At 41.3% G+C, this 12,177-nt stretch overlaps 1 protein-coding gene across 1 annotated transcript in view; it reads right to left on the bottom strand.

Moving 5' to 3' along the window:
* The window catches only part of FAM169B (Protein), a 41,295-nt gene extending 29,971 nt beyond the window's left edge, over positions 1-11,324 (bottom strand). The window contains exon 1 of the mRNA XM_064456158.1: positions 11,208-11,324. Coding sequence (XP_064312228.1) covers positions 11,208-11,244 — 37 coding nt within the window. The 5' untranslated portion in view covers positions 11,245-11,324. The remainder of the gene's footprint in view (positions 1-11,207) is intronic.
* Between the last annotated feature and the right edge of the window lie 853 nt (positions 11,325-12,177).

Genomic DNA, 12,177 nt, shown 5'->3' with positions numbered 1-12,177 from the left:
ATCATCTTCATAGCTCTCCAGTGGCCTTCCCCAGTGTAGTGTGTAACACCATCAAGCAAAGAAGCCATGTAAGGGAGAGAAATTAAAGATTATTATTAAAAACTTCAATAATTTACTGACAAAAATTTACCAGTAAATTAATTTTTGCAAAAGAACAGCATGTAAGACTGAAGTTTAGCACAAAGAAAACTATTGGCCATGCTAATAGACACTGTTCATGAGATGTTGCTCACAAGGCTACATCCTGCCATTGTTAGGCCAAAGCAACTTAATAAGCACAATCATGTTTTCTCCTCACCGAACAGAACATCTAGTACCTTCTCAGTTACACTAACTTCCTGGTACATAATATGCTTATATTCTAAGGTAATACTGACCATCTAAAGGATGAAATAATGCCACAGATTAAATATTGAGGCATTAGGGAAAACTTCTGATCAACTTGCCATTAACACAGCTTTCCACAGAAGTAATTTCTGTCTCTAAAAAACACTTTTAGACTTCCAGTTAGCTTGTCTTTCCTGCGTAATACTCTGAAAATGGCCAAGTGAGTTAGGAGCGCCTATTTCAATAAAGGGGAAATCCAAAAGCTCTTCACGAAGAAACAAATCTGTCTCGGCTTCTGTATATAAGGGAGGGTGGGGGGGGAGAGAGAGAGAGGGAGTGAGTGAGAGTGAAGTTCCTTTAGGGGCAATATGGAGCAGAAGTCTAACTGTAGGCACTCTGGAGTGTCCTCAAGAAGTCAGTTGTGTTAAGGCTGGTTTTTATGAACATCCCCCCAAAACTTGTACATACCACTAATACTGTCCAGCTGCCATCAGCAGGAGAAAAATCACTGGTTTGAATTTTTTTTTTTACGTTAACTAATGTGTTTCCTGGTTTTCCCCAGTACAAAGTGAAAAAAAAATTATATTTGCCCTCCTCCATATATTTGTATATGTCCCTCTTATGCTTTTTTGGTAGAGAGAAACAACAACAAAAAAAACCCCTCAACAAAGTCTAACTACAGCTATTGTTATCAGGCATTTGACTACAACAATAATTATTGCTGGCTAACAGAATGCTATAAAGGTTCCAAAATCAAATGCAAAACAACTTGTTAACTTTACTTTAAAATAAAAGCAGCATTATTCTCCTGTGAGTGTCTGAGTCCGAGGTCCCTATCAGCATCTTGGGATACCAAAATTTCAAATTTCCAAGGACAGCCTTTTAATCTAATTTGAATTACAGGATTTAATTCGAACTTGATCTTACCTAGCAGCAACAAAAGAGCACGCTGTGGCAGCCAATCTGCTAGGCACCCAGCGAGCACTTCTTCCAAACAGGCAACATGCACAAAGGGTTACCATCTGCAGGAGGGAGGGAGGGAGGGAGGAAGGGGGGCAGGAGGGGTGAATCATAAAAAGGGGGCCTCTTGCTGCAGCCACAGAGGAGGGACCATAAAACATAAGAAGAGTAAATTTAGAACGGGAGGCCTACTGCATTAGAGGGATTCCTGACATTTGCGCTGAAGTGGCTGCCATCTTAAATAGCCAAAGCTGGTAAACAAGGTCAAGACATCATCTAGGTGGATTCTACGGCAGCAGTGACAATGAAGGGTTACAGACAGGTACCAGTCTTTGACTTTTACGGGACAGGGGCATTCAGGGCAAAGGAGGAGGAAGTGTATGCAATTCCACTGAAAAAACTTATCTAGAGATAAATAAACAAGAAATCTGAACGGGCATATTTCCATTTCAAGCATACAGAATAAATTTTAAAGCAAAAACTAAAACTGCTTCTGCTTCTTCTCTCTTTTGTTTCCATGGAGCAGCCTGGGCCACATTCTCAAGTGAGGATGTGTAAGCACATCTCTCACTCTAGTGATCCGTCATCAATTTGCACTAAGAATCTGATTTTTAAAGTGAAAAGCTACAGCTAAATCCAGCTATACAAACAAGCAGGCACTGTCCATACAAGTCAATCATCTTTATGAGATACTACTGTCCAGCACCTATAGGCCCCTCAGCCTAAAACTTCACGCAACTCTGCCAATAAGGCTTGGTTTATACCAAGGGCCCTGTTTCAGTCCTGATCCCTAAACTCAGCTTTTTCTAATCCCACTGCTATTCCTCCTCTGTTTTTCTCCAGAATAGGGAGCTGAATTTTATGGTGATTTCACAAAGTGGACAAATATACTTCTAGAGAGGTAAAAGTCAGACAAAGTTCACTTCACCTATGAGCCAAAAAGATCAATATGTGGGAATCCAGATAGATCTGATTAACATACTTATGTTCTGCATCAGGTAGATAAATAACAAATGCAAACACAAAATAGAAGACAATATTCTACTTTAAACTAAAAATTAATTTTTGTAGATTAGAGACAGACCCCCATCATTACAGATTCAGCAAGAATTTCATTCTATCAGTTAAAGTAAGCAGGAAATATTTTTCCACGGGCAAAAGAATTTATTCTCAATACAACAGAAAACACATGGTGCACACACTTGTATGTGAAATTCCACAAGTGAAACTACAGACTCCTGTAATGCCTGAAGGTAAATGACATGCTTCAATCTAAACAGATATTCTGAACATTCTTTTTGATGATCCTTCTATATCCTCTGCAGCTAAACCCTGTGCCTTAACAGAAATAATTTAACTAGAATATACATAACCACAAACTTATCTTGTGAGTATAATGCTACAGCTATTCAAATCACTATTATATTCCTCAAGCTCTCATTCACTAGACTAGGCATTTTAGTACCTATGTGTTAGTTTTACTATTTTGCCATCATCTAGCAAATCAGTTACAACTTGGGGCAACCAACTCTGTCTCTTTGTAATGAGTTTTAAATTCTCATTTAAGTTTCAAATTAGTATGTATAGCCAATATATTTAAGTCCTTTTTGATCATGAACCCAATACACAATTTATTAAACAAGAGATACTTGCTTTCATTGTTAAGACTTTTCTATTCCTCTATTCATTTGTAGCTTATTAATACTGTTTCCTTAAGCCAACAAGTTGACCATGCAGTTATTTCAGACTAGACATACCATGGGGTTGACTAAGACGCATTAAGGTATTGCTGGTGCTCCCAGGAAAGACTTACTTGTTAAAAAGCCCATTTCAGAACTTTGTAAGGGCATTTAGGATGCAGCCAGATTATAAAGCAAAATACATCAACCTCACTGTAGATGAACCATGAAAAGCGTTATGTCTGAAGTGAATGAATCATTTATCCTACAACTACTTTTTCATGTTCTACAAACACAGAGAATGGTACTACATGCATCCATTAACAATTGTATGTTTACAGAAGAGCCATCGGTCACCATGGGATTTATATCTGGACTGTTCATCTTTGTACGTTTGTCCAAATTTACACGTAAAAGTATGTAAAATACTTAAGGGTGATTTCTAGTGGTGCAGAAACAGGATCACTAAAAAGAACCTAACATTTCTAACCTTCAAATGTCATTATTTTTTATTCGGTTTTGCCATTTCTAATGCTTGCAATAGCAGTACTGGTTTTATTTATTTGCTTTACTTTCATGCCAATATATTTCACAATTAAAAACAAAAAAACTTCAGCAGATTCTGAGTGTTTCTGACAGTATTGTGAGTGGTTTTGTCCAAGACGTATTTTCCCTTTTTTTTAAATCAGAAAACACTTTGCAATATGAGACAAACATTCATGAAGCAATACAAAAAGACTGTGTAACATGTCAATATTTAGGAGGGAATGTCCTTGTAATTAAACAAGGCAACTGAGACCAGAACTCCTAAGATTTATTCTTAACACAGGTGTGTTTTTGTGGCCCCTAACAAATCACTTCATTTTCTGTCTGATTTCTTATCAGTTAAATGTATGTCTTATCTACCACTTCAAAAAGAGTGTGAAGTTTTCCTTATCAGTGCCTCTGCAGTCATAACATAAAAAGACAAACAAGTCATATAACATAAATTGTTCTCTGTTCTCCTGTGGACTGTCACTGCCACACTATGGCAGCACAACCATGACAGTGTCTAGGATCTAAATCTGGCTTTTTTTGCCCTTCTAAATGGTGCACATATAACAAAAGTGCTATCCATTACCCTCTCACAAGAGTAAGAGCTCTGTGTTAAACAGCAGAGCTTAACATCAACTCTTCCCCGCTCCCTCCAATGAGCCAGAACAGCTCTATGCATGTGGTTATCATTAGACAACCATATTTGTTTAACCTTTCAAAGGAAGGAAGAGGTCTTTGGCACGTTCCCGGGAGTACATGCAGAACCTGACTCTCATATCCTGAATTTAATTGAGCAAGTACATGTTAAAAACCTAAGTTCTAGTGTAAGTGAAACTTCAGTATCATAACAATGTGTGGTGGCAATGGAGCTAGCGGGCAAATGCTGTGGCGCAATATCTGTCCAACATGGCAAGGTAGCTCTTAACCACATGCCGTACATCATCAAGGAAGACAATGTTCTTCCCCACTGCATTGCTCCTCACCATTACTGATAGAGCAATCAATCACTCTTGGAACATGAAAGGTGAAAAAAATGCATCGGCCTTAACAGGTTTCTATGTTTCAATCCAAAAACGCCATCTATACATTACTTACTAATCTATCACAATTCAAACGGCAAGAGGGGTTCAGACGACAAACTAAATACAAGTCTCTGTAAATAATTTTCTGCTGTGGAATCAATACATGAAGACAGAAGGGAAATAAATAATCCTAATCCCATTGCCAATTAAGAAACCAAACAGATTAAATAGATGAGTTCAGCCATAGCTACACGTGTCATTAGTGCAAATTCTGTCACTCAAATGGAGGGCAGACCAAACGTTAGCATCCCAAATGCAGGATGCTGTCATATTAGCCATCCAGTTCCCACTAACACATTTTTACTACTGATTTCAGAAAAGGGAAGAAAAAACCTTTAAGTATACACATCTATTTAGCAGAACATAGATGAGCAAAGGCAGAGACTAGACAAGCCTAACTCTAAAAAATGTCAAACACCTTCAGTTTCTACTCACTTCAATGAGTTCTGGAGGCCTTCAGAACCTTGTATGACCAGGGTCTATAAGCCACATGTGTTATTTATTTTCCAAAACTTAATCTGCAATTTATTAAATGGAAAAAATAGACACAGGAATTAAATAATTGATATAAGCATTTGCTCTTTTTGGAAAAATACCTAGATGAAACCACATTATTTAAAATGTTTTCAAATCTAGAAAAGCAAGTGCATATTGAAGGGATCACATAATGGCATCAATCAACTCTAACCTGCAGTACTCCTGTACTGAAATCCCAGCAAACAGGTTCCAACTATATATATTTTTCCTCAGATGGATCTTTAGCAGTGTTACACTTACAAAAATAAAGCCACACCCAACTCATAATACAGATAAATTAAAATACATCTGTGTAAACAGGCTCCCCCCAGTGCTATTATACACAGAATGCACATCTGGACAGGCATGTTTTGCACAAAGCTCTAACCTAATGTAATTGAAAAAAGCTGAGGTATTATGGCCCAGCAACAGACTTTTATAAATAAAAACTGTAGCATACTGTTAAACCATGGAAGTGCTACCAGCTGTAACTATGACATATCAGGAATTCATACTTCTGCACATTTAACTCTCTTTGTCGCAGAGCTTACATGTAAAAAAGAAGGAAGGAGCTTACAGAATAACTCAGAGAAGATGTAGTCCTGAAGAAAAGGGACATGCAGGATTGTAATTAATCAAGGCTTTAAGGTTCATGTTCATATCAGGTTTTCCTCAAGGAAATCCCATTGATTCAGTGGGATTGCTACTAATACCTCTGAACCTGTGAACATCAGAACTGAGTTCTTAATGTGTACTGGTTTCCATACAACCAAGAAATGGGCAGAAATGTTCCTAGAAAAGTCTAACTTCAACTACTGAAGGCAGTGCTATGGGTTTTCTTGCATATTTAAGAAAAAAAAAAAAATCTAAGTTTATCAACTTAATTCTTTGTCTACCCCCTAAACAAAATAAAATATACAATAAAAATATACAAGTTTTCCAGAACAACTGTGTCCCTATCAGGGGCTTTTTCCAGCACAGCTATGTCAGTGCTACATCTCACTTCACCATACTCATAGTCAAAATAGCTATGCCAGCAGAAGTTCACAGTCCAGGCCTGACCTCAAATTACAGTCTGACTCTTAAAATCTAAGCAAAGAAGAAATGGGAGGCCCTGAATGATGCTGAAATATATCACTGAAGTATGTTCATTATTCAGAGAGGCTGATTTGAAAGGAAAACGGTAGAAAAGATTCCATGAACAGCAGTAGAGCTTTTATGATTCACAAGTTCAAATGTATATAGTGGTAATTCAGTCCTTTAGAAAGATGAGAGGTAGAAAGGAGGATACATAGGTCAAAAGTCATCCTATAACTTAAGGGAAAAGAAGACAATATCTCCCATACTGATAAACAAGGAATAGTGAAATGGCAGGAAATGACAACTGAGTTTGGCAAATGGTCTAGTATGAACATGATTTCATCCCATGGGGAGAAGCCAGACAGACTGCCAGTTAGGACAGCTTCAGAAAATAGCTGTGTTTTAAGACCAAGAAGCATTTAAAATTATTACTGAAATACACTGTCACAAGCTAGCACCAGGGCTAGTATTTACATCCCACATTAAATACATTTCCCTGTTACCACTATCATTCAAAGCAGATGTGGGAAACCAAGGGCCGCACTACACACGGCCCTTACCTCCATTTCATACACACTATGGCAGGATGTGTGGCATACCGAAAGTACCTGAAGGCCCCAGTCTGCTATCAGAAAAAACAATGTTCCCCGAACAAACGATGTAGCAATGAAAATATGAGACAACTGTCTAGATTTGCAGGGATACCAGTTTCAGATACCGCATAATTTGAGTTGCAAATGCTTTACACATCTGACAAACCTACTGCTCCCACCAGTAGAGTGCCTAAGTCTGCCTAAGAAAGCCCAGCAGACTGCCTCCAAATTACTTGCAAAGAGCAATTTGTACAGCCAGACTAATCTCAAAATAAAGCAATTAATTTGAGGAAAAAAAAGGAAAACAACAAAAACTCCCCTCCCCCAGTAATTTTCGCTTTGCGGAATTTATTATGCGGCTGCAAATTAATACATCACCTGCACTAGCAATCACAAACCTCTTAGCCTGTCTCAGAGCTTGCTTTAATAAACAGCTGCAAGTAGTGGAGGAAATATGTAAACAGCTCTTGTTTCTCTGTGCCATTGTGGCAGCTATTCTACATGTCTTTGAAGGTGCTCCAAAATCAGCATGGCTCTGCTTTTCCCTTTTTCTCCTTTTGGGAAGAGGAAGAAGCAGAGAAGGAAGGACAGGCTGGCAACAGAGGGCTAACTCTGTGCTTGCTGTGCTCTTGACAGTAAGGCTGAGATTGTTTAAATTCAGTTTACACAGGCTCTTCTGTAAGGACAAAAGAAACCACTGCTGGTGGTTAAAAATGCAAAAGGTTTTGATTGTAATGGCTTGACAATCAGCCAAAGATATGACTAGGGGGAAAAACACAGCAAGGCGGCTATGACCAGAATGGAAGAAACAAGGAAAAACACATGGCTTGACTTCAGAGCAGAAAATTGACTTAGGCTTTGCATAAATGACAGGATACCCCCAAGCTTGCCTGATCCACAGTCTGCCTGGAATGAGAACACGTAGTCTAAAAGCAGAGTCTATTAAAAGGCATAATGTTTCTAAACAGCATCTGTTACGTACTAATAAGCATTACTTAAAGGACACAGGCCTTAAATTGCTACCAAACGTGCACTTATCTGAAACTGCTGCAAGGCAATCATTACAAAAATGTCACATGACACCATGGGAATTTGAATAATATAAAATGTTTTTATTTAGTTTGGCTTCAAATCGTCACACAGAAAAAACATGGAGGCACCTTCTGAGATTTTGAAACTGTGCAACTTCACAGGAATGAAACACTAGTAAGAATTACATCAGCAGAGCCATTTGCCATCTGCTGTCAGTAATACTATAAAGACCAGCCACCAGATAGAAGTTTCAAAGGTTACAAAAACAACATTTTTAAGCATCCGCAGACCTCTCAGTAACTGAGCAGAACACAGTTTACTTCGGGTATGTGCAACCTGAGGGTCTGCCAATCATTTTGCAAAGACAACACACCAGAACTACGAATCGCCACGCGAAGTGTTTGGGAGCCTCTCAGCATGCAACCATTATACAATGTGGAAAATACATACCAGCCTGTTCTACATAGGTTCTTATAATATACTCACAACCATAATGTCTGCACACCTCCCACTTGCAAATTTAAACCAGCTAGACTTTCTCTTGCAGTGTTTGTTTTCTTGTACTTTCCCCCAAGGGAAGGAGTGTATTTACTGCGGTGCTATTATAGAAAGGGATTCAGGTTGGTTTGCTGGGTTTTGGACTGTATTTTTTCTTTGAGGGAAGTAGCTACATTTTGTTTCCTGTTTTCTCTCCTTCTAGACCATAAATACGTATTTATGTTAAAGAAAGCAAGGTTTCAGTAACTTGCACTACCTGAGGCATGGAAAGCAAGGAGGTTATGACAGTCCTTACCTCCTAGATATGCACACTCTTCAGTCTGAGTAAAATTTTACCTGTTCCATACATGAGATTTTAGTTATACTGAAGTTATACTGATCAACTGGTTGTTGACCCACCTCATCTTAGAGCTCTGAGTAACTTTTCTAGATGTGGGGGCCATGTTCATGACATATAGCGCTACCCAAATTTTGCGGTTCCACCTTCCACACTGGTGACCTCCTGCCTGTAAACTGGTTAACATAGAATTCATGGAGGGCAGGGAGATTTCCATCTTCTTATAGAGACAGATGGAGATTTAAGGCTTCATTAGTGCAACTGTTAAACTAGACATACAGGTTTATCATCTGGTAACTAACTATTTCTCAAGCTCTAGAGTTGTAGGTACATTGTTACTCCCTACTGGCCTTCCTAGCCTTGCTGTTAGATGGTTAACACATACAAATCTGACTTTCAAAGCGTTCTAAAATCAAAAAGAACTTGTGACAAGGCTGAATTTAAAACAAGAAGCTCAAGTTCTAGGTCAACAGCTGGCCTGCTTCTCAAGGATAAGGTTTGCCTACAACCTATAAAGGGGCTTAGAAAACTGGAAGTGTAAGCAATCTTGCCTTATGAAAAAGTTACAAGAGCAGACCTCAGTGCCTAGTTGTAGCACCTCAATTACAGACCAACATACTCTGAAACTGACTCCAATGTGCTCTTAGAGTGTGCTGTATGCTCAACCTATTGTCAATTGTTCCATAATTATTTTAAACATTGGTATATCCAATTAAATAGCTAAGCCAAAACTCAGATGATACCTAAAAACAATGGCATCTTTTCTAAAAGAGGAAGGGGGTGGAAGAACTATTCCAAACAATTCCTTTGAGAGTAATGAAAAAGTCAGGGGATAAATGTAGACATTAACTGCAGTGCCCAACTGTACAATGTTTGCTTGGACATGAAAAACCAAGTCCCATTCATCTAGAGATATTTTATTTAAAAACATCAGCTGAGGTGAGTGTCTTCCAAAAAAAAATCCAATAGCATTATTACAAATGTTTGACTTTCATAAGTGGCTGATAGGAGGGAAAAAATAGAGCCATCTGACTACGGTGCATTTAGCCATGAGCAGCTAGAGGAACTAATGGACAACATCATTATTTTATTGAAGGGGATGAAAGAGGTGCTTTAGATAAATGGCAGCAACTTAAAATGCGTTTCAGAAGATAAATTCACTTTCTCTCCATTTACCTGCTAGCGTGACAAATTAAGAAAGAAGAGTATAAAAACAGAGCAGAAGGGAAAGCAGTGCAAAATCTAACTGAGGTGATGCAATGGGCCCTTATCCAAACAAGTGCATGAACAGAGATTCTTGGAAGTGCTCCTAGTCAAATATAAACCAGGAACACTACACACACCAGACTCCCTTGGAAATCCACAGTGGAGCATGTGCAGAAGATTCACCTGTGCTACATCAGCTCCCTTACCAAGCACTAGGAGCACTGCCACTTGGGAACTAACGTAATGTCTGTCCATTTCAACGCAGTGGAAGTCCACCATGTACTGAATGGCTGAGGTCTCTCTATTGGCCTCTGCTGGGCAGAGGAGCTCTTTGCCTAAGGTCACATACACCAGTAAATTCACTTCTGCTGAAAGGAGATGAGTGACTTTTTTCAAAAAACATTCATCATTAGAGACCATGTATTTCTTGTTCTACAGTCAGCTCATGATCAGCAAAGAAGAACAGGTATTTTTAAAGAAAGGATAAGTACTCTGCAGTATAGAAAGCCTCTTATATCTCATCTCTACACCAAAATAATCCAAGCACTTTTTCTTCTGTGGTCAAGAAGCAACATGTATACTGCTCATTTTGTCCCTATTAAAACATGCTTATTTTGTTAAACCATGTTTTTGCTCAGTTTGGGTAAACACCTGCTCACGCTGCCTTAAAAACCTCTACTGCTCTTCAGTAGTTCTCAAGTACTTAGTCATTGCAGTCCCAAACTCTTGCACCTGTGCTGTGAGACCTCTAAACCCGCACTGGAGGCAGACGACTGGAGACGAGCCTTTCACCGGCATCACCTCCCGAACCAAAGCTGACAGAAATCATGGGGCCAGTTCCTCTCCGCTTCAGGACAGGTTTGGAAAACCTGGAAAAGTTACCTGTACGCTTGGGAAAAGGGTAAAACCCCTGTAACAGCCTGCTCGGGTTAACCTTGCTTTGTGCAGGGAGGGCGGCCCGGAGCACCTCCTTCGGGCAAGGCGCTGGGAGCCATGAGGAGCCGGGGCTGCCCGCTCATGACCGCAGGCGACTGAGCAAAGTTTTCCTGGAAAGGCCCGAGTGTTTTGCGCGCGTTTTGGCCGCTTCTGGAAAGCCTCGCCGTGGTACTGCGGTGAGCCCGCCATTTCGGAGTGGCGGCGGGGGCGACGCCGCGGACTCCTCACAGCAGCCGCGGGCCGGCCCCAGGCAGCCCGGGCGGGCGCCGCCTCAGCGGGCGGCCCGCCCGCCATGAGGGCGAGGGCAGGAGGGGCGGCGAAGCGAGCGGGATGGCCGCCGTGAGGGGAGAGACGGGGCAGGGGCCGGCGGCGGGGGGAGCAGGCCGGGCCACGGGGGAGCCCCCGAGGGCTCGCCGTCCCCTCTTACCAGCGGCGGCTCTTCCTTCTCCTCCCTCGGCCTCCATCACTTCCTCGGAGGCGGGCTCCGGCCGCCCCCGCCCCGGAGGAGGTGGTGGTGGTGCGGCGCGGCGCGGCCCGGCCCCGGGCGGGCGGGCCGGGGCCAGGCTGACAGGAAAAGCGGCCGCCGGAGGGCGGGGACGGCGGGCCAGACGAGGCCCTGGCGAAACTTCTGCAAGAGCCGAGGCTGGAGAGGCGGGCTGCGAGCTGAGGGGCTGCCCTCCTCCGCCGGCTAGGCCGGGCCTTGGGCCAGGGCCAGCCCAGGAGCGCGCCTTAAGTTACAAAACTGCGAACGCAACTTCCAAAGTCTTCATTTAAAAGGCCTAGACTGACAAACTATAGAGCTGACGCCAGCTTCGTTAAAGTCGGGTGGCAGAGGAAGGTGGTTTACGAGGGAAAATAAGTACAAAAGTGGCATTTTTATAGCCATGTACTGCGGTAATCGTTGTCAATGTGAAAGAGGTTGTTGGAAAAACTGGGTGAGGAGGCTGCTGTTCATTATTACAAGTTGTAAAATTGAGGTACAGAGATTAAAACGAACGCACAGTTGTCAAAATTGGAAGGTGGAACCCAGGTGCTGTCTCCTGGGAGCCTTCCTACTGCGGGTGTACGATTGCTTCATTATTTCTAAAATACCAGACACAAGTATTAAAAGATGCGAAAAGTACATGGAAATAACTATGTTTGCACAGAAACAAACTTGCCTTTGCACTTATACCATCCACGAACACCACTGTGACCTGGAGACAAGGTTTCAAAACAGTGTCTTGAGTGCTTCACACGAGTGTTACATGCTCTAGTGCCCCTCAGCACAGCCACCCACAACTCCATAAGGTTGCTCCTCCCTTTCAAATGGTTTGAAACATACTAAAGTAGATTTGCATTTTCTTTCCTCAACAGGACAAAGGGATCTCAGCCCATACACTAATGCTCTCAAAAAA

The sequence above is a fragment of the Phalacrocorax carbo genome, chromosome 7 (assembly GCF_963921805.1).
Source record: "Phalacrocorax carbo chromosome 7, bPhaCar2.1, whole genome shotgun sequence".
Lineage (NCBI taxonomy): Eukaryota > Metazoa > Chordata > Aves > Suliformes > Phalacrocoracidae > Phalacrocorax > Phalacrocorax carbo.
The sequence above is the reverse complement of the archived record's forward strand: the minus strand, read 5'-3'. Positions and strand labels throughout refer to the sequence as shown.